This window comes from Sarcophilus harrisii, chromosome 3 (assembly GCF_902635505.1).
Source record: "Sarcophilus harrisii chromosome 3, mSarHar1.11, whole genome shotgun sequence".
NCBI classification, from domain to species: domain Eukaryota; kingdom Metazoa; phylum Chordata; class Mammalia; order Dasyuromorphia; family Dasyuridae; genus Sarcophilus; species Sarcophilus harrisii.
Genome location: NC_045428.1, coordinates 230924159 through 230948331, shown reverse-complemented (window position 1 = coordinate 230948331; position 24173 = coordinate 230924159). Strand labels below are relative to the sequence as shown.

The window sequence follows — 24173 nt, the reverse complement described above, 5'->3', positions numbered from 1 at the left end:
AGAGATTTGTAATTATAATATTTCAACTGAACCATGTTGTACCTAAAATTTCTAAGATCTAACACTGCATACCTAACAAGTACCTTAAAAGCATACTACTTTTATTAAAAATCTTTTCTGTCTGTCCTAGTACTAAGTGCAGTGCTTCAGGTTAGTAATACTAATCATAGTACTATTACAGTACTAATATGAGATTTCTCTGGCATAGTGGATTGAAACCAGAGACCTGGATTCAAGTCTAGCCTCTGACACATATTGTCTTTGGCATGCTTGACAACTTAGATACTCAGTAGTCTAGACAACTATCTGAGACTACAAACTGCTGAGAAAGTATTTGAATTGATACATAATGCTTCCTTACCTGGCACTTCCAAATATGGATAAATTACATGTTTAGTTGCTATCTCTAAGAGATGCTTTATTATTTATATTTAATTTTTTCTATTATGTTTCCTTTTTTAAAAACCACAATTATTTTCATTCACAATTATGATTGTAATGCAGGCAATTTAATAATTCAATTATTCTTCTTTTTAAGTGGATTTGGTTGCTATAATTCCTCCTACATCCATATTACCACCTTTTCTCTGTTACTGTTACTATTTAGAAACTATCTTCTTCAAATATATCAGAAAGCACATGGAGAAATTACACAATAGTTAGAAAAAGGGGTCAAGGATCTAGCTGATCTACAGAAAAACTAGATCGATTCCATAAAAGTCCACAACAGGAATAGTTCATATTCCCCTTACCCTGGAAGTACTACTTGGTGTATATAACAGACATTTCTTAACACATGAAACAAAAAAAAAGGAGTTGGAAATATTATCATTGATATATCTTTTTAACTCTTAAGGAAGAGGAAGAATAAATCTTTATTAGCTATTCTGTGCTATCTCACTATTTTCCCAGTCACCTTAGCTTATTGCACACTTCTTTACTACTTTTAGGGTTTATAATATAAAATATAATAATAAATAATTTAGGTATAATATCAAGATAGGGAGAATTTATTTACCACTGAGACTTTTTTATACTCAAAAATCTGTTTTATGAGATTTTAATATAAATGTGATATACTTATTTTACCCACTTTGACATAATCCCCAAGAATTTCTTAAGTTTTAATTATGATTTCAAGCTCTCATTAATATGATCAAGGAAGTTACTCAGTATCACAGATCATAGAATGATAAATTTAGAGCTGAAAGGGAGTGACAAAGTTAAATGTTATAAAGAAAGTTATGTAAGTGTGAATATGCAGGCATGCTCAAAATACTGTGCCAAGCAGCAAAATAAGATGGTAAGTTTGTGGTGCAAAGGGCTATATAAGAACAGTACCTCATCATCATAACCCCCCTTCACTGACTCAATCATAAATGTCCCTACATGAGGAATCGCCACCTCTACAACTTGCTGGTTAGGAGGTGGTTGACTGGTGGTTTTTTCAGGGGTCTGTAGGAGAAAATAATGAGCATGAAAAATTAGAAAAATAGAAGAGAATAAACTAAAACAACAAAACTATTTTTTTGTGGGTAGGGGAGAGGGTGAAAGATGACTAACTTTCCAGTACTACCTGGATTCTTTAAGGCTACAAGAAAAGCAACACTACATTTATTTCTTCCTTTAAACTATAGGCCACTTGCTAAAAACTTCTTAATTTTGTATCTTTTAATAAATAGTTTGAAATCCAGATTCTTCAACATGTGCAATGCATAATCTAAAAATATTTTTCATATGCCTATATCTTATGATATACTGAAGATTATGTTGAAAAACTAAAAGTAATTTAAAAACTTTTATTTAAACAAATGGTAGTCTTTAGTTTTTTATTTGCTATGAATAAAATGTTAACTATATAGTCATGAGTATATAATACTCATTCATTCACGGGAAGAAAACACAGAATGTCTCTAAGATCCTTTTCAGCTCAATAGACATTCATCTTGAGCTGAAAGGGACCTTAGAAGCATTCTAGTCAAATGTTTCATTTCTTAAATGGACCAAATAGACTCAGAACTGTGAAATGAATTGTTTTAGGTCATATAAATAGTAATAAGTAAAAGAACCAGCATTCCAACTAAGCACTTCTGCCTTCAAATCCAGTACTCTTTCAAATGGAATTGGGAAATCATAGTGAAAAGTATAAATTACAGAAATTTTGAAAAATTAAATGCAGTTTATTACTTTGAAGTTTGTCCAATAAATCAAAAATTGTAAGTGTTGAAATAGTTCCTTTATTGACTCAATAAAAAAAAAATATTTTAACAGATTTCCAAAGAATCTATCAAATGTTTACTTACAAAAGGCCATTCTTCTTAAGAACTTAACCTACCTTCAAGTTGCATAACAAAGAAATATTCTGATAAATAAACATTAACAAAAAAACTTATGGAATTATCGAATTTCTACTCACTGGATCTTGAATTTAGAAGATTTTATTGTAGTATGAAACAAAGGTACTTTAAAAGAAACACAAGCACTTGAAAGACAGGGATGTTTTCTGGTTTTTCACTGACACCCATCCAGTAAGCCCTTAGTAAATAAATATTAGCAATTGTCAAAGATGAAGGCTGCCATTATCCTTCCTGCTAATAGATGTTATTGTAAAGTATGACATTATTCCAATGTTTCAGGATGGTCCAGATGTGAGCCTGGATTCTAGAATGCTACATCAATGTGTTAAAAGCATTGGACATATCCAAGACCAGGCTGAAAATGTTTTGGAGCAAAAGCATTAATGTCTGTCATCCAAGGTCTAGTTTTATTAAGTGATAATTTTTTTCAATTGTGGTGATTTAGAAGAGTTTCTATTAAAGTGGAGGGGAACTGTCATCTGCGACAGTGGTGGAAATACCCATGACAATGAAATCACAGATCTTTAAGATTTTCTATAGTCCATTAAGTTAAATAATTTCTAGCTCAAATGTGCCGTTAACTTGTACATATATAACTATCAGCTCGTACAATTTCTAGCTCTGTGAATATACTTGTGGAATTTAACAATGTTCCTGTGAATAAAGAATGGTAAGTACTAAGTTTCCATTTTAGGATAACAAAATTTGAAGTTAAAAACTTGAAACTAATGCGTTAAGAAAATGATGGTCAAGCCGAGCTGAAACAGCTTTTGTGATTTATAAGACAGTTTAATGATCTAATTTCCTATAAAAAGAAAACATAAGACATTCTGAAATCTAATGGCACACTGGAGAAAAATGATTTGGTAGCCATCCAGTGGCAAAAACAATATTCAAAACTATATTCAGGGCAGTAAATGTTAAGTATGCAAAAAAAAAAATTCCTGCTTCCTCATGGAAATTACTTTTCTCACAGGCATCTATTAACTAAGTAAATACTTACATAGAAAAAAATACTTTTTCAATGCTTTTTATGTCTTCTTTGTTTTCTGTATACATGTGCTTAACACCTCCATTTATTCAAATTATACAGAAAAGAAAGCATATAATTCCTCAAAAACAATGTAAATCAGCTAAAGACACTGATATTTACAATTCATCCAACAAAAACAGAGCATATTTTGTAATTTCTTTATATAAATATATATAATATAAAGGTGTGCATTTACCCAAAAGTCAACTAATTACTCTACATGCATTAAATATTAAGAATCCAAATTACAGAACTACAAAGGACCTTGGGAACCATATAGTCAAAACTCCCTTCAATTTATAAATAAAAAACCTAATGTCCAATGAGGGTAAGTAACAAAATTAAAAAAAAAAAAAAATTAGTAGCTAAAACATGACCAGAACTCAGAACTAAAAACCTAACGTTCTTTCCTCAAACTCCTTTGAATGTTTTGAATATAACTATCTAATCCCACCCTCCACACACAATCCTACATAACTAAAAAAATATTCTTACCAGCTGTAAAACAGTTTCAGGATTTTTATCTTCATGTTCTGATGATGCCTTGGTGATTGCTTGCATTGTTTCTTCTTTCAAATACTTGGCAAGATCACTTCTGGATGGTTGCTCTAGATATTCAGGTTCTTCTGCTTGTGCTTAATGACAAAAGAATTAATTATATATTTACTATAAATCCCCAAAGGAATCAGTTTGAATGAGTATCTGGTTATTTGATAATAAGAATTATGTTGTTGATGTTCATTCGTTTCAACTGTGTCTGACTCTTTGCGGACACATTTGGGATTTCCTAAAATACCAGAATAGTTTGCCATTTCCTTCTCCAGCTCATTTTACATTATGATGATAGTGAGGCAGACAGAGTTAAGTGACTTATCCAGGATCACCCAGCCAATACATGTCTGAGGCCAGATTTAATTCACAAAGATGAGTCTTCTTGACACCAGGCCTGCTACTCTTATTCACTGTGTCTCCTAGCTGTCAATAAATTTTATACTTCTCTTAAATATATGAATAAAATGATATGTTTCTGGTTAATATAACTTTTACTTATTAAATAGCACAAGAGAATTTTGAGCCTATAAACTCTAGGTGAAAGATGTCTGCTAAGGGTAAAAAAACCCTAAACTTTAAAAGATTTTAAAAATTAATTATAGTATTTGAAATACGCTTTTCTGGTATTTCTCTACATCAAAATATCATTATGGGAAAATAACAGAAATTTATACATATATATGATATATACGCAAACACATATACATACATATGTACATTTAAACATTTAACAGACAATTATTTAAAACAACATTTTCATTCTGACTTCCTACTGTCCTTATAGGAAGCAGATCTTCTATCTATAGTAATTGTAAATACTGAAATGCAGAAGGGTGACAAGCTCTCTTGACCAACTCATCATCCCTTTTAAAGTAAACTTTCTGAATTAGAACTTGTAATATTGGTGGGGTGAATAAGACCCAAGCAAAAGACCAGGGCCCTGGCATCCAGGTTGACTATAGAAAGGGGTGTTGAAAAAATTATTTTGACCCCACAATTATTGTATTCAGCTGGACCACCAAGCTATAGATGTCAACCCTCAAGGGTATTCCTTTTCTACATAAGGCTCCATCTTCCCCTTTGTTAATCACTGGTTCATCAGAAACTTGACCCACTATTGGCAGTGTAATAAAATCTTTGTCTCCTGATTCAGAGATGGCTTAAGCCTAAAAATACTTTTGAGACACCTCACAACACCAGCTGGACCTCCAATACCATGTATATCAACAATATATTTATGTACTGATAATTTCCAAAAGTTTTCCAGGTAGGATATTACTTAAGAATGAATATACAATTTTAATGTTTATGTATTTATGTATATATTACATATATACATATATACACACCTATGACAAGTACATATATATGCATGTATCTGTATATATGAATTATATTAAATATATTCCTTATTTAATAAGAACTGCTGGAAAACCAAAAGACAGTATGATAGAAAACAGACATAGAAAACTATTTTACATAACATTCTACAATAAATTTCAAACGAATATGCAATCCAAATATAAATGACCACACTATAAAACTTAAAAAAAAATTCCAAAGTTAAAAAAAATGAGATATTTGTTATAACTATGCTGACTGAAGAATTTTAATCCAATTAAGAGATAAAAGAGATCGCAAAAAAAAATAATACAAACAAATCCTACTATTATAAAATTAAAAATCCTTTATACAAACAAATTCAATGCAACTTAGATAAGAAGAGAAACTGTCAAGGGAAGAAATGTTTTTGTATCAAATTTCTAATAAAGATCTAATAGCAAATACATATTAATAAATAATACTAGTCTTTAATATCAAGAGTCATTTTCCAACAGAGAGATGGTCAAAAACTATGGAAAGAATTCTGAAAGTAAAGTGGTGACCCTGCTTTACTTACTCTTCAAAAGGAGGAAATGCAAACTATCAACAACCATATGAAAGAATGCTCCAAATCTCATTTAAAGTAAGAAGTGAAAATTAAAACAGCTCTGTGGTCTTAACCGATGTGCAGCAAATTTGCAAAGATGGAAAAGAAATAGTAAAAAAAAAAAAAAATTACTGTTGCAGGATTATTGGGAAGACAAGGACACTAATAATTAAGAGATGGTGAAGTGAATTAGTCCAATCATTACTTTTAAAATAATCATTATTTTTTAAAAAATTGCTGTCTTATATTTGTGTCTCACCTACCTTTTTAACAAAAGATATCTCTCATAAAGAATAAAAGAAAAGAGAAAAAAAGTGAAGAAAAATAACCAGCAAAGTAAATGAGTCTAGCAGTATAGAATATAAACCATTCCAAAAAACAATTTTGAATTAAGTAATTAAAAGCAACTATTCAGCTCTATGACACACATACAAATGATAGTAATAAACCTCAAAGAGTTAAAAAAAAAAAGAGGGGGCAAGATCTCACACATATTGAAATATTCATAATAGCACTCTTTGTATTAGGGGGGAAAAATAAATAAAGCAGATGCCCATCCATCAAATGAGGAAACAACTTTTTTAAAAAGTACATAAATGTCTTAGGAATCATTTATATGGATATGACTAATTAAAAGATACATGGAAACATCTGTGTTAACTGACAGAAAGAAACAGAATCATGGGAATGATATATACAAAAGCTATAATAATGCAAATAAAAATGATAGTAAAACAAAGAAGAATGTTACATAATTGAAATGACAAATATCTTCCATAGAAGAAATGAGAAGAATCACTTTTTAAAATTCCTATTATGTGTATAATATTAGATACACTGTCAAACTTAGTCATTATGGTTTTGATTTGTTATACACGAGAGAGGAGCAGGGTCACTATGCAGACTTGGGTGCTGATATTCAAAAATGACTATGATATTAAAAACAAAAAAAGGTTTTTTTCAAACTACACAAAAAAAGTACCTAGAGGTGGGATGATATGCAGGCAGGTATTAACATCACTGGCTGTTAACTGGCACAATGGACAGAGTGCACCCCAGTACTGCTAACAAGAAAATTCCAAATGGGATCACAAAGAGTCAGGCAGAGCTACAAATAACAAAAGTGGCATCACCTACTCACAGATCCATTTTTTACAACCAGACTCATGAGCTACAACAATATTTCTTTTAAATGTAAAAGCAATTTAAATTATTTATTAATTTTAATTCTTTTCCCCTCAAATACTGTGAGAGAGAAAGGAAAGCAGGAAAAGAGTTACATTATGATGGTTGAAATTTAGCAAGACTTGATGATATATATGAGATATATATTTATAATCTCTTCTATTGGGGAGGTTAAGGCTGGTGCATTGCTTAAATTTGGGAATGAGCTAAGATGAGCAGAAGTCTATACTAAGACCAGCACCGATATAATAAATTCTTGGGAGCAGGGCAATAGGTTGCCTAAGTTCGAGAAGCAAACCAGCCCATACCTATCAGTAGAGGGTGGGTTTCATTACTAATATTTGTGTTTTAAAAAGCCCTTAACGAGGCTTACCTGCTAACACACACACACACACACACACACACACACACACACACACGAATAAAAATTGGTAGGAACTTGGTTGTAACAACTCTTAAAATAGGATGAGATATTTGAATTCCTAAATCTATGGCAAAGAACATTACAAAATAGACAAGTGAAATAAAATAAAAAGGTAAAGTTGTTTAGCTATTTTATGGTTTGCAAATGGTTTTAAGGAATAGAATTGTCTAAAAGATAGAAATGGAACATATTGTAACTTTATAGATCAAAGCTTGCAATTAAAATTGCATTCCTCATATTCACAATGCACGCAATCTGACAAAAAACTTCAAGTTTATTTAAGCTAGTGAAAGAAAATGGAAATAGTAGATTGTACAGAAATTTTAATTCAAGCATTGGTTGGTTTGATGGCTTTAACAATCAAATTCAATTATATAATATTAAAATTATCAGTTAGGTTACCGCTATATATGAGTATTTGAAATCTAAATATTCTGATGTATTACTGAAAATAACTGAAGAAAGATATAAAATGATCAACAAGGACATTTATTAATGTGGATGAAATGGGATTTTTTTTTTAGAAAAGAATGTTCCAGAACACACATTTCTAAGAAAGAAAAAATTCAACCTCGATTTAAAGTGTAACTTTTTAGCAAGAAGTGCCTGATACTTTTATTGGAATGGTGATGTAGAAGGACATTTTTAAGTTAAAATCAATGTTTATTCATCAGTCTTTAAATTCTCATGCTCTAATTATTTACAAAGATTGGCCTTCAAGTTATTTTAGCCTAACTGTTGAAAAATAATTTTAATTCTGAAAAGTCAGAATTTGAACAATGTAACAACTTTTCCAGATTCACTAATCAAGCTTTGATTATATAAGTAATGATGTGAAATAAAAATTAGGTGAATCCAATTTAAAAACTCCATGGGTAAACAATGAGATTATACTAGTTATCATTCTCAGCTTTTATCTAACCCACAAAAAGCAGCAGGGTTGACTCTATCTGGCTACAAAAAGCAAAAAAGAAGGAAGAATCAGATTATTGCCAGAGGAGGAGGTCATGAGGAAAGTGCATTTGAACCCAACTACAGCTAGAAAGTCAAAGTGGCCTTGTGCTCAGATTCTGATTTGTATGCACTAAAATAATGGAAAGGATCAATAAATAAGCAACTGGGCAATACAAAAAAGGATGAAACAAAAGTATAAAGAGAAAATGTCTCAAAGAAGATGCAGCACCCAAACAGACATATCCAGAGAGGATGCTCCAAAGGGATGGAATAATGGGTAAAACCTCAAAGAGAATACAAAAACACTCTTTACCTAATACAAATATTATAATGTAAATCAAAGTGAAGCGATTAATAGTATCTGAGGAAAGGTAGAATCTTACAGACCCCAAAGAAAGTCTAGAGCAACAAGAATGATTTACAAAAAAAGTAAAATTCATGAAGCAGGGAATGGATATAGGTCAGAAATAAGAGATTTTAACATGGAATATAAAAAACAATTAGTATATAAGGAAAAATTAAAGCCATGAAGGCTTTATTCTCCATCAAGGAGAATTTCTCTAAAGAAGTGAAAGAAAAATGAATAGATTGTGAACATAAATGTAAGGAAGTTGGTAAAGAAGAAAGTAAATGCAACAAAATAAAAGTAATACATGAATTTTAAAAATGCTAAACAAAAGACAATATAAAAATCAATTTAAAACTTATCTCAAAGATTATAACAAAATAATCTGAATATCATAATGTAGAATAAAACAAAAATGTCCAGAACTAAAGATATTATCCATATGAAGAGAATTAAAAGATATCCAAAAACAAAAAAAAACACCTAAGTACTTTAAACTCCAACCATAGTAATTAAGCCAAAGAATTTAATGTCAGTTCTTCTAGTTAAGAGAACAATGTGAAATGCTACAGAGAATCCCAGTTTTCCCATTTAAATTCGAAAAAAAAATTTGAAAAGGACCTTAGAAAGACCAAATGATAAAGAAAAGCATAGAGAAAAAAATTAAACTCCTCCAAAGAATGCATAGTCTTATGCATAAAATAGGATCAAATATTGGCAGAAGAGGTAAGAAAATCCACACAAGAAAGGTCATTATGTGTTCCTGCAAATATACCATAAGTCTGTCAGAACTCTAAAAAGCAGCTCATAAACCACCCATAGCACCTCGATACCAGAAATCTGGAAGCAGTTTATATTAGAATCGAGTCAAGGAAAAGAATCAGCCTCCAGGCCTGGTTGTTATTCATCAGTGAACGGGAGCCTTAACAGAAGTTGAATCAACCCACCACTTAAGCATTATAACTGGTAGGATTGTGAATAAAGTACGAAACTAGCAAGATCTCTGCAACTAATAACTTGGAATAAGGCAAGAAGAAGAAGAAAGAATCTGCTTGAGGATACAATCTCCAATGAAAAATCATACCAATATGAAAGCCAAAATCTGAGGTATACTGGCTTTACCAATATGCACCTCCAGTCACAGCGGAATTTCAAAATACAGAGGAGATAGGTCCAAATAAGGCCAAGCCAACATAACCATTAAGGGATCTAAGAGGGAATTAACCTGATCAAAAATTCCAAATCAAGAATAGAGACAGAAAATATGAGTACATAGAAGAAAACACTGACTACTGATGAAGAAATATTTTGGTTAGACAAAGAAATTAATCTCCCCCCAAAAAAGAGTTAACCCCAAACAACTAAAAATAGAGCTTTAGAAAAATGGCTGTTTGAAAAAGCAGAAGTATGCTTTAAGAACTGAAGCATGGGAAAATTTTTTGGGGAAAGGGAATGAATGAAAAATGAAGAAAAAATAGCTTAGAATAGAAAGTTTAAAAGCCATGTCAAAAGTTTTTTCCAAAAAAGTATTTGTTGTTGTTGCATTGTTTCAGTTGAGTCAGACTCATGACTCTATTTGAGCTTTTCTTGGTCACAATACTAGAGTAGTTTGCTATTTCCAAGTCATTTTATAAAGGAGAAATTGAGGCAAACAAAGTTAAATAAAGTATCCAGGGTCACACAGCTGGTAAGTATCTGAAACAAGATATGAACTCAGATATTTCTTACTATAGGGGTCAGTACTCTCTCCACTGTGCCATAGAGCTGTCAACCTTCTGCCCTGATTCCACTAAAAATATAATGAGACCTCAATAACTCCAGGAAGAAGAGAAAAAAGAGAGAGAAGACAAAAATGGAAAATTGCAAGGAATGTAAGGAATATATTATAAAAATTATGTTAATCAGGGTTAATTTAATAATCATCACACTCTTTGATGACCATAACCAAACCAAAAAAAAATACATACCATATTTTTTATAAATCATATTAAAAAGGAGGAAAGCCTGTATGTACTCAAATCAAAGGAATAAGTAAAAATAGAAAGAATATAAGAAAATGTAGGGAAGTTGTATATATAATATGTCAAATGGTATTAATATAAGAATCATCAGACTCTAATAACCACAATTAAACAAAAAAAACTATATATCATATTTTTTAGACTTCATAGTAAAAAGAAATGTTTACTAATCAGAGTGATAAGTGAAAAATAGAAAGAATACATTGGTAATCTCTTGAATAAAAATCCTGAATTTAAAATGCCATAATCATGTCATAGTAAAAACGAGTTCTTAATTTGAAGAAAAAATCTATATGCAGCCAGAAAAAATGGTTTGATTAACAATACAAGATTCACTCACGACTATGCTACCGAAAATCTAGGAAAACAATTATGTAAAAAAACCCAAAAAACTCTGCAAGACATAAAAGTTTACAATAAAGAATAACTAACATCTGCAAAAAACATAATTCCATAAAGAGACAATGGTCTAATTCAAAAGATCTTGAAGTGTTATTCTTTTTTATCCATTCTTCATTCATCTCTTCACATCTTTACATCTTTTCAATGTTTTGTTTTTTCAAAGGAACTCTGTTATTTATTAAGTTTTATAAAATATTCATTTGAAAATTTGATTGGTATAGCATTAAAAGTGTAAATTAACTATAGCCAATTGCCATTTTATGTAATTATTTCTAGAATATTAGCATGGCCTAAAGTGAAGACTAAAATTCTTGCACCTTTATAAATTGTTCTTTGCTTCTTTAAGAAGCACTTTGGAATTAAATCTATTTAAATTCTTTGCTTGCTTTGGTAGACTGATTACAGACATTATGAATTTTGTAATTACTTTGAATGAGATTTCTCCATCTATTATTGATTCTTGGATTTTATTATTATATAAAAAGGGGAATTGATTTTTGAGAGTTTAATTTGTAGCATGCAATTTGGTTAAATCCTCCATTCTCTTCAAGTAGAATCAGATTATCACCAAACCAGGATAATTTTATACCTTTCATTTCTCTTATTTTTTTGTTTGTTTTTCAAATCTATATCAAATAATAATGGGAAAATGGTTGGGTATCCTTCCTTTGCTCTTATATTTATTGTAAAAATTTCTATTCATCCCCATTGCAATAAGCTGCTTGCTTACTTTTGTTTTGGATATATAATTTTTATAATCTTAATAAAGGTCACCTTATGTTTGTATTTTATAATTTTTTCTTTTTAGAATAAATGAGTGTTATACTTCGTAAAAGGGTTTTTTGGGACCATCTATTAACATAATCACCTAGTTTGAGGTTTAAAAAAAAACATAGTTAATTTAATTGTTTTTGTAATTTCTTTCCTTCCTTTTATCTCTGTATAAATCCCACTGAGGAATGGGGAATGATTTCTTGGAAAAATTATTATAATTTACTTAGCAGGATTTTGTAAATAATTTTGCAATTGATATGCATTAATGATACTGCCCTATAATTCTCCTCTTGTGTTTTATCCTTCCCAAGTTTATGTATGAGGACTGTATTTTGTCTCCTGAAAGGACTCTGGTAGGGGGGTGCTTTTGTTGTCAATTTTGGATAATGATTTGTAGCATGAATACCACATAGATTGGGTACTATAACTCTTTAAAAGTTTGAAAGACTTTTCCTATAAATTTGTAAAGTATATATTTACACTTTTTTACATTTGATTGTAATATTTCTGTCTTCTAATAATTCATTTAATTTTTGAAAAGTTCCATGTGGTATTGAGAAATAAATTTTATTTTCTGGCCTCAGTGAAAAGATATGAATTTTTTTAGCTCTAGTTTCTTCAACAATTGTCCAATTCTATATTTTATTTATGTTCCTGTTAGATTTATCTAAGTAAGTTTTTTTTTCTTTGTAGAAATTGCTTTTTATCAGTATACTTCAATCAGAAATGGTGATTATATATCATCTGCTCATTTAAATAGATCAAGTTGGAACATCTTTTGAAGTCCTTGGTATAGTTTCTTTTTATTTTTATTAGTGTTGATTTTTATCTTTTCTTTAAAGTCAACAATATGATATCCACAGTTAATTTTTTTTTAAATTCCCAAATTAATGAAGAATCACTTCCTCACAAAAAAATTTTTTTTTTTTTTTTTTTTTGTAATGAGAATAGTAGGTGTCATATAGAGTGCTGGATTCAGAAGCACAAAGATCTGAATTAAAATTTCACCTCACATACTTATTACCTGTATGACCCTGGGTAAATCATTTATTCTCTCTCATCTTCATTTTCTTCAGAGGAGATAAAAGCATTTACCACAAAGGGCTATTGTGAAGTACCAAATTAATTAGTATATGGAAAAGTCTCCTGTTGATCTTTAAGTACTATATAAATTTTGGCTTTTACTGTGCAGTGTTTGCTATGTTTATCGTGAGGTTTATTTTGAGCCTTTAAAATTTTGCCTTTCATTTTCTGATTCTGTGTAATATATCTTATGACTACTTTTTGCCAGTCTCTTCTATACAATGAAGTCACTGAGTTTTTAAGGTATTTGTGGGTTTGGTTTATAGTCTTATTGAATTATATCTCTAATATTCCCCAACATAGATGTGTCTGACTTAGATCTTTATTTCAAATCTCACTGGCAGTGAAATTCCTTTTTGTTTGTTTTTAAGTCATTTTAATTGTGTCAGATTTTTCATGATTCCATTTAGGATTTTCTTGGCAAAGATATTAGTTTGTCCCTTTCTTCTTCAGTTAATTTTACAGATGTGGAAACTGAGACAAGCAGGCTTAAGTGAGTTGCCCAGGGTCACACAGCTAGCAAGTGTCTGAGGCTGGAACTGAACTTAGGGATTCCTGACTCCATGACCGAAGAGCTAGCTATTCCCCTAACTGTCCAGTGAAATTCCTAGTCTAGTGAAATTAGAAAATAGACTTCTACCATCAATAAGCTTTGAAATTCATTGTTCAAATTTAACATTCTAGTTCCCATAGGACCTGGAACATCAGAATATATGTAGTATGTATGTACACCTATATACACATACACACACGCACACATTGTACATATATTTATAAAGAGAGAACCTATACATTTTATGTTAAACTTTTGAAACATTATAATTGAAAAAAATTTAGCTGACCTGTCATTACAGAAGGTGCTGGCTCCCTCATTTTCTGCGATGCTAAAATCTTTTCCTGCTGAGCTTTTTGGGCAAGTTGTAGATCCCACTCCTCTAGCTCTTTTTCAAATCTCTGATTGTCTTCTTTGACAAAGTCCCTTAAATCAGTAGGTAGTGTTTCCATTCCAACAAGTTTCTGTCCAGTTTCCTTATGAAAGTCTTCTGCAATCATATATTTCAAAGACTATTATGTGATCAAGAATGTGGTAATGTAGTTCTAAAAATAGAACATATTTTAACTTAACTCAACAAATATTTTAAACCTATGCTTTGTGAAGATTATTTTTATGAAATCTTTAGTTTTACCACTTGTTGACAAACTTATGCTACCTAAAAATGACAAGGTAAACAGAAAAATATACATTAAAGAATACGTGGAAAGGAATATTAAATTACAAATTGCTCTTTGACAAATAACATAGATACTATTGCTTTCTACACATTTAATATGCAAAAATGAGAATTAAAGTTTAGAATTTGAGCTTTGCTTATACAATGACTTACTATTATGGCAAGAAAATACTTTATGCTTATACCTATATTCACAAATTGCTATTGTTTTTGATGAAACAATAATGAATAAATGAAATTACTTCTGGATTTAGAAGTCATAAAGATGGAACTCCACTATTGTACATACTTGTACAATACTTTTTCAGGTGTTCTCTAAGGGCCAACAGAGTATGGAAATAATTCTGGATGTTTAAGTACTCCAGTAGAATGAAAGCTCTAGTATCCAGTCCTCCAAACTGGAAAGATTTCGGGTCCATTCCTGAGATGATGAATCATTTATGTTTATCTAAAGACCTGCCTAACCGTTTTAAAAGGGTCTGAGATTTGCCAGAGGATAATGAATTTTTTGGTTATGGTGGTTATAACAGTTTTCAAAGTCTATCTTCTAAGTTATAGCAGGACTGTAAAGTGTGTTAGGAGACAGACTTAAAAAATCAGGGCTCTTTGCCATATTTAAGGATAGAACTATAATTAAATCACAATTAATCTAAAGTAGTTATTTTTTTATCAAATATTCTATAAAATTTTAATAAAAATCAAATCATAATCATAAGGTTTACCAAAACACAAGGACTATTTTAAGTAGCTACTTATGCATCAGTATAAGCAAAAAGAAAAAGAAAAAAATCAAAAACATATTTTTTCTCATGAGACAGTTACCAAGCAAGAATACACAAAGTGGAATAGCAGTAAGATTAAAGTTCTTGAAATACACTAAAAATGGCATGAAATGTTGGGGATGGAGAAACACCTTTCTCTTCTATTTCTATATTCTTTTTTACTCTCAATCTTACTGTTTCTTAACCATCTATTTTCTTTAAAATCAGTGAAATTCAACAATAATAGCACTAACTGTACAAAGGCAAACCCTCAATACACCATAGAAGAGCAGTTGTCAATGTATGGACACTATAAGCTACTATATTAATAAATGGCTATATTATTTACCAAAGGAAAACAACGCAAACAAGGACAACGTTAAATTCCAGTCCTAATTATGTATACTGTCCAGGCTACTTGATTCTCCAAATCTCCAATTTCTTTACTTATAAAATACAAATACTACTCGGCATAGCAAGCAATAACTGATTAACCGACCCAATATCATATAGCTTTACACAGCACTTGATTTTTTTGCTGGGCACATTAACCAAGAAGGAATTTATTTAAGTAAGCATATTTAATTTCATATTCTTGCATTCTTACCTTTTATTAAGAAATGTTCTTTATCATTAATGTACATTAAACAGTACGCACTGGCATTTCTGTAGCCACCAAAAGAGTCTCGTTCTAGCTCCTCCCACGTTGATTTTGTCACAGAAATGTCATTATATTTCATCCATCTCTCTTGGTGATGATCAAAAATATATGCCCAATAGTGCCCTGCATTGGCTTGGCCTTCATGAACTAAGACAGCATGTAAGCGATAAGGAACCTAAACGAGAAAAATTAAATTTTTTTTCCCAGTTAATGTCAAATAATGATTTATGTTAATATTAAAATTAACATGTAGTATTATATATAAATTTACATTTGAGTAACGAAAATGGAAGATTTTCCTATAGCTGATGGAAACTAGCTAAAATGAAAATTCTGCAGCATATAACTGACTGTTGAGTATTTAATCTCTTTAAAGCAAGGATGTTGTCTTAACAAACATAAGGGATATGCTATTTTGAAGTTGATACCTGGGCATTTACTGACATGCTAATACAATTATTTGCTAATAATAAATTTCCCAAAAGTTTTATGCATACAACATGGTTTAACTAAATCTCTAAATGCTTTACAAGGGAATTCAAATAGGATTTGGATAATTTATGTAATGTATGTGAACACACATTAACTCTAATGTAGGGAATCTGAAATGGCTTAGAGCCTTGAACTGCTATCTAATTATCTAAACTTTCTAGTTATTTTTGCATAATGCTTCGTACAAAATAAATGTTCAAATGCTCTGCTGACTTTATATTTATTTATTTATTTATTTATTATTTAATAGCCTTTTATTTACAGGTTATATGTATGGGTAACTTTACAGCATTGACAATTGCCAAACCTCTTGTTCCAATTTTTCCCCTCTTACCCCCCCCACCCCCTCCCCCCAGATGGCAAGATGACCAGTAGATGTTAAATATATTAAAATATAAATTAGATACACAATAAGTATACATGACCAAACCGTTATTTTGCTGTACAAAAAGAATCAGACTCTGAAATATTGTACAATTAGCCTGTAAAAGAAATCAAAAATGCAGGTGGGCAAAAATATGGGGATTGGGAATTCAATGTAATGGTTCTTAGTCATCTCCCAGAGTTCTTTCGCTGGGTGTAGCTGGTTCAGTTCATTACTGCTCCATTGGAAATGATTTGGTTGATCACATTGCTGAGGATGGCCAAGTCCATCAGAACTGGTCATCATATAGTATTGTTGTTGAAGTATATATTGATCTCTTGGCCCTGCTTGTTTCACTCAGCATCAGTTCATGTAAATCTCTACGGGCCTTTCTGAAATCTTCCTGTTGGTCACTTCTTACAGAACAATAATATTTCATAATATTCATATACCACAATTTATTCAGCCATTCTCCAACTGATGGGCATCCACTTGTTTTCCCATTTCTAGCCACTACAAAGAGGGCTGCCACAAACATTCATGCACATACAGGTCCCTTTCCCTTCTTTATGATCTCTTTGAGATATAAGCCCAGGAATAACACTGCTGGATCAAAGGATTTGCACAGTTTGATAACTTTTTGAGCATAGTTCCAAACTGCTCTCCAGAATGGTTGGATTTGTTCACAACTCCACCAACAATGTATCAGTGTCCCAGTTTTCCCGCAAACCCCCCAACAATCATCATTATTTTTTCCTGTCATCTTAGCCAATCTGACAGGTGTGTAGTGGTATCTCAGAGTTAACAACCATAAGAAAAATAATTTTTTTCTTCCCTCAAGAATGCAAAAGAAACATAATGACTCTAAGGAAAGCAATATTTGATAACTTTTTGGGAAAAATCAATAAAATATTTGCATTTAACAAAAATTATAAAAAATGAAACTTAAAATATGAAACTTAAAATAATGCATGAAACAACAAAATGTATGTGTAATTAGACTATCTGAAGATTTCTATGTTGGACTGAATGTAATTTTAATGTACTTCCCACTTCAGAATTTCACTTACTTGTATCATAGACTTGTCAGAGTACATTTGTTCAATTGTACGATGAATTCTAGATATGCTTTCCTGCAAATCTAAAATGATAAAGAAATATTTTAATATCAATGACTATGATTAACATAACATATATCTATTGAAATTATATGAAAAAAGATCAAATCATATTTCTTCTATAAAAGTATGAGAGGAATCCATCTTCAAATCAATATAACCTTTAACCCTACAAATTCCAAATACACTTCTTTCAACAGTAGTTTATCCAAAATTATTATTACAGAGAATCTTATTGTTCAAATATATTCAAAATAGGTAGGTCATTATCCTGTAGTCCTTTTTGAGCTACATAGACTTGGAAAGACTTGCTTGTTCAATACTTAATCCACAAAAATGAGAAATATTAAGGCTGCCTAAACTTAAAAAAGTGGAGAAATAATTAAAAATTCAGATAATTAAAGACAAAATATTTATCAAAGTAATTGATTTAATTTGTGATATAAAAATGGATATATTTTGAAAGTTTCAAGCTGTAAAATAAAATTCAGAAAGCTATTTCTTGGAATTGGTTTAAAAATTATGATTCATTAACTTTAAAAAAAATTGCTATAGAGAAGGATTTTCAAGAAGTAGTATAGTAGAAACAGGAACAGATTTGGCCTCAAAAAGACTAAGGTTTCAATTCTGCCTTGAACACTTACTAGCCATGTGATTAATAAATGTAGTCTGAATGATCCATTCTGCAAATTTTAATGCTGCTAATTTAGAACAGATAGGAACATCATTGATTTACCTAAAATTATTACTGCCTCAGAATACTGTTATTTTGAATAATATAGTCTGGTGATTTTTCCTGGAATGTGAGATAATTTTTGTTATACATAGATTTTACATTTATTATTTAGAATAGGATTCAATGTAGTTAATTCTACATATATAATATATTTAATTTTAAAATGTATTATCTGGATTTCTGGGTCATCTGAACAAAAAAATGGAGTAGACATTTCCTCTGATCCTCCTGACTTCCCAAACTTTTTCAAAACAGAAATTATTAGCCAAAGATAAAACAAGGTATCCAAAAAGTTAAAATCCCAAATTAAAAAAAAACAAAACAAAACACCACACACACAAAAAACAAATTTATGAAATTCTTTCCTGAATCAGATTGCACTTCTGCACATAGCACTCTTATGCTACCAGCAAGGAGGGTGCATTAGCATACCAAAGAATAATGAACAGGCTTAACACACGTGTATGTGTGTGTGTGTAATTGGGGAGAGGGGAAGACAGAAGATGTTATGTATCACTCTATTAATGCTGAAGGAAAGAATCCAATACCAGCTGAGTTCCTTGAGGCAGATACCTAAGATAGTGAATTGTGTGGAAGGAGACTAAGATGCTTTGAGATCTAGTCCCAAGGGAACCATAATCAGAGGAGAGGAAATCAGAAAGTGAACAGTAAGGGAAAGTAAGGAAGAAAAATAAAAGATAAAAATTACTAAAGATTTCAGGAAGAAAAATGGATTATCTTATCACAGCCAGTTTTCTCCTCTCTAATATATCTTACAGTATTGTGGAGTAGATTAAAAGAGGAAATATTTGTAAAGCACAATGAGAATCTCAAAGTTCTATAGACATTTCATTTCCAATTATCATGTAAAATTTATCATACATCAGGGGCCAAAGAGTAAATATTTTGAAATTACATTAAGTTGACAGTAAGTATACTCTGACACATAAATATTAACTTCAACATATTTTTAGAAGCATATAAATATGAAAAGGGAATTCCATTTAAAACCTAACTCTAAATATACAAATGAATAAAAAAATTTAGAAAAGATTTATTTAAATCAGACAAGCTAAATTAAAGATCTATACTAAACGAAAAATCAGCAACCTGTGATCCAAGAATATAAAAAATCGTTTTTAGCTTATGGACCATGGAAATATAGGCAGTGGTTCACCTGCATTATAGCTTACAAAATCCTGTAATAACAGACTACTCTAAAATCACAATAATAATTTTACATGTTCATAGAAATGGAATTCACAATGGAATTTCCCTAAAAACAAGCAGTCTTGAAGAAACTACAACCATTAACCTACATTAACAATATTACCTCTAGTGTCATTTTCTACTTCAGTCCTCCAGCGATGTAAACAGCCTTCTAGCACAGAAAGTTCTTCTTCTGTTATGTGTCTTGGTGCTGGATGCATGGGCAAATCTGGAGGTATTCGTGACTGTGTAAATGGCTTATGTATAAATGATCTTGGTGTAGGTGATGTGCTTGGTAGTTCTGAAGGAGTTCCCTGTTGTTGCTCTGCTGTACTGTATTTTTAAATGATAGAATAGGACAAATAGCATGTCATATAGAGTTATAAATCTCCAATATTTATATAAAAATATTTAAAAGAACTATAATATTTTTTAAATAATTAAAAATTTAAATTTGACTGCTGTATTCTAATTAACAAAAAATCCCAAAAGCAATCTGCCAAACACCATTAAATACTTAAAGCTTTTATTATGCAATCAGGTTAAAATTAAAATATAAGCATCCTATATTTAATCATTTAAATATTATTAATTCTAAATCCATTAATTCCCACTCCTCTCACCTTTCTGTCTCTTTCTTTCTCTCACACATACATTCAAAAGTCTCACATTACCTCTTGCTTAAACTATCGTACTAATATCCTAACCTACATTCCTTCATGCCACACCTGACCCTGACATTTATTCTTTACTCAGCTGTCAAAAAAAAATCTTCCTAATCATGTTTCTCCTTTGCTTAAACATCTGTAGGTATTCATTATTACCTATAAGATAAAATACAAATCTTTATCTTGGCATTTAAAGTCCTAAACAATCTAGCTTTAATTTAACTCCCTTTCCAGACCTATTTCACATGTGTCAAAAATGTACATTATTTAGCTTTTATGGTGTATTTGGAACAAATGGGACTACTGGAACAAACTGAACTACTAATTATTCCTCAAATTTTATATGACATCTCAGATCTCCATGTATTTACTGAAGTTCTCCTTCAATCATAGAATATATTTCCTTCTCATAATTCTCCTTCAATCATGGAATATATTTCCTTCTCATTTCTGCCTTTCAGAATATATCATTTCCTTTAAATCCCAACTCAGCAGCCACCTCTTCTAGCAAGCCTCTTCTCCCCATTTTCCCAACCTTTAATAAAAATACTCTTTAAATTTTCTTTTATTTCTCAATTACCCCTAACTCTTACTAATACTTTATATATATTGCAAATCACTCTAGCCTTACCTAGCCTTATCCTAGTTTGGAGGCAAGAACATTAATTTTTATAAAAATCTTTGTATCCTTAGAACTTCTGCAATAGTAAGTCCATAATAAAAAATTCAAGTGAAATGAAATTAATTGAATATATCAATTACCTTGAAAAAACAAATTGATAAACATATATATATATATATATATATATATATATATATGCTCTGTACACAGATATTGTGTAAAATGTTTTTGTTGGTACCTATCAAATTGTATTATTATGATGGTATAAACTATCAATATTAGTTTTGTCAACTATATAAAGGTACAAGGCTATAAGAGTATGTTTTATTTTGAAAATATAACAAAGATTTATAATTGTACAAACACTAGACTCTATTTTCATAAACTATGAATTAATACACAGAAAACATGCATTTTTCTAGCTCAGCTTAAAAATGTAAATTTACTTCATTAAAACCATTTAAATCTATTACAGCAAACAAGCAAGAGACTGTTACATTTTGTTTAAATGAATCTCTTTTCCATATTAAATGTCACACTGTAATAAATGTTTCCCCTCACATTAAAAAATGTTTTTACCTTGGTAATGTCTGTGATGGTATGGAACCACTAGGTGGGGAACTAGCATCAATATCATCAACAGGAGAAGTGCAAACAGGTTTACTTGAGGCAAACTCCAGTGCATACTGCAGAACATCTACCAAGGGGAATCGTTTAGGGCCAGAACCATAGCTTAAATATCTGTTAACCATAAAATGTATGAATGCATTTACTACTATATTCAAGAAGCTCCATTTCAGCAATTTTAAAGAGTTTTTAAACACCTGTTACATAATGATAAAATGCAATTACTTTATGCCACCATTTTTCTTATGAAATCAAATGAATCTCCACTGAAATGAAGAAAAGGGCTATTGGAGCAAATAATACAATAAGTAAATGTTTTAAATATCCTCAAAGTTGATTCACTAACTAATACTTCTGCACACATGCATGTGTGTTCATATGCATATGTATTTACACTGCTTTCATTCAAAGACTTTGCTCCCTCTAATTTTCATACAACAGATAGATGATTACAATTACTGCTGTTTCTCTTATGGCTTGGCCATATTTTTATTTTCAGACAGGTCACCTGTCACATGATCAATATAACTTTAATTAGCTTTCAGTAACCTCTAATTGGTGGTACAACAGAATTACAAAACTGTCCTGCCACAAAAATTAAAAAAATTACTAGGTTTTCATTTAATGGACTCATTACTTTTATATTACATTTTTTTTGAAATTTTGATTTTTAATTTATAGGAAAATTTAAAAAAAATGATGGGGAAAAATTCATTAGTAAGATTAACTGGGCTTAATGACAACTGAAATAGTTATGGATAACCATTATCTAAGTCATAATGCCAAGATATAGCAATATATAACAGTAAAAATAATAATGGAAATCTTAACTGAATATGCTTCGTGTTATGTCTTATCATTTCAGCTGTATGTTTCTGTGCCTTTAAAGAAAATAACAGCAAAATTACTCTAGAAGCCAATCCTGAAACTTTTGCAGGAATAATCAAATGCAGCAATCCTGGAAGTGTGGTTCAATGACCTCTGGGAATCCCTGAGATACTTTCAGAGGGTTTTTGAGGTCAAAATTTCATAAAAATAAGATATTTAATTTCTAATAATGGTGTGTGCATATCCATACAGACATACATATATACATATACACACTCACACATTCAAAATAAAAGCTCTGATGGGGATGAGGAATCTTCAATAATTAAGCATTAAAAAGGGTCCTGAGAGGAAAAAAATGGAAAATCAGTTATATAATAAAACTAATCATATTTGGGGAAGTGATGGTTAGATCAATTCAAAAAGATTACCTCTGACTGAATTATCATTTGTTTAAAAAAAGGACGGGGATTAAAACCAACATCTTTATAATTATATTGTATATTAATTATGAAGAACATATTAAATATATATTAAATTGCACTGTGTATTTTTTAGTTCTCAAAGAATACCTTTCTAATCTTTGCTGTAATACTGTAAGGTACTCTTTTAGTCTCTTGATCTCGTCTCGTTTAATTCTTGTTATTTCTCTGTTTTTGTGCATATATCTGTAAATAAAATAGAAAGCCAGCATTTAAAATCATAAACCATGCTAAGTGGGCACAACACTTGAAAAGAATACTGAACTCAGTTTTAAGTAATGAAACTAATAAACTCAATTATTGCTATAAAAAAAATTGAAGAAAATAAACCATTAATTATGATATTTAGGAATAATGAACCATTTTATTGACTGAATAAAACAAAATCTTCCCTTATAATTTTTTGAGATTATTTAAGAAAATATGGAAGGTGGTCAAGGTTATCTTTTATTTCTTTAACAATATTCATTCCACAAATTAATTTTTTTTTACATTGATCAACTTGTGTATTAGAAGATGGTATATGCTAGTAGAAAAGGTAGTTGTTATTTAAAAGTATTATTTCTTTCAGGCATACTGTGTCATGTTTTCTCAAAACAAAGTTTACTTCCAATAAAATTAAATCAGAATTTCATCTGGAAACAACAGTAGTGCAATTCCTAATTGCAAATATAATTTAACCGTATGTGTATGAACAAACATAGACATATTCTTGCTGCTATGTTAATTAAGCCATACCTGTCCAGATATAAAACTTGAGGAAATTCTAACTTGTTGTGAATTTTCTCTGGTCTTCCCAAAGCCTGATTAAATTCAAATCTTGACAGTTCAAATGTTAATACAGGTGGAAGTTCTGTGAACCAATGCTAAATAAGAAAAGACATTTTAAAATTTAATAACACTTGTGATACTTTTAAAAGTCAGATAATATTAACATTTTTATAAGCAGTCTATAGCATCAATATCTTAGTAAATTGATCCAAAAAAAATTTGTCGTCTTTTGAGTTATTTTTAAAGATAGGGCCATCTCCAGTATAATAGAAACTTACATTTTTTTCATCATCTATTCATAACATTTCAATAAACCAAAGGAGAATAAAATTGGTTTTATTTCAAAGTCATAATTTCACAACTTTTAAGATTCTTCTGAACTCAATTACACAAAACCATTCCCAACATGGTTATTTTATTATTTAAAACGAAAATGGCAATCTCAAAAGACTAGTGACAAAGCTCTCAAGACATTTTTGCAATTACTCATAAGACTAAATTTTTAATATAATAATATGAAGCATTCAAGATTTGCCCTGTA

General features: G+C 30.3%; 1 protein-coding gene across 11 annotated transcripts in view; it reads right to left on the bottom strand.

Moving 5' to 3' along the window:
- Positions 1-24173, bottom strand: part of USP25 (ubiquitin specific peptidase 25) — a 183872-nt gene that overhangs the window by 45567 nt on the left and 114132 nt on the right. For 9 of the 11 annotated variants that reach the window (XM_031959178.1, XM_031959168.1, XM_031959170.1 and 6 more), the window contains 9 exons: positions 23600-23727; positions 22952-23047; positions 21504-21665; positions 19759-19967; positions 17642-17712; positions 15662-15890; positions 13904-14104; positions 3886-4025; positions 1342-1455 (listed from right to left, as the gene is read on the bottom strand). In XM_031959178.1, coding sequence (XP_031815038.1) covers positions 1342-1455; positions 3886-4025; positions 13904-14104; positions 15662-15890; positions 17642-17712; positions 19759-19967; positions 21504-21665; positions 22952-23047; positions 23600-23727 — 1350 coding nt within the window. The remainder of the gene's footprint in view (positions 1-1341; positions 1456-3885; positions 4026-13903; positions 14105-15661; positions 15891-17641; positions 17713-19758; positions 19968-21503; positions 21666-22951; positions 23048-23599; positions 23728-24173) is intronic. The other 2 variants (XM_031959171.1, XM_031959172.1) reach the window with 1 other exon arrangement.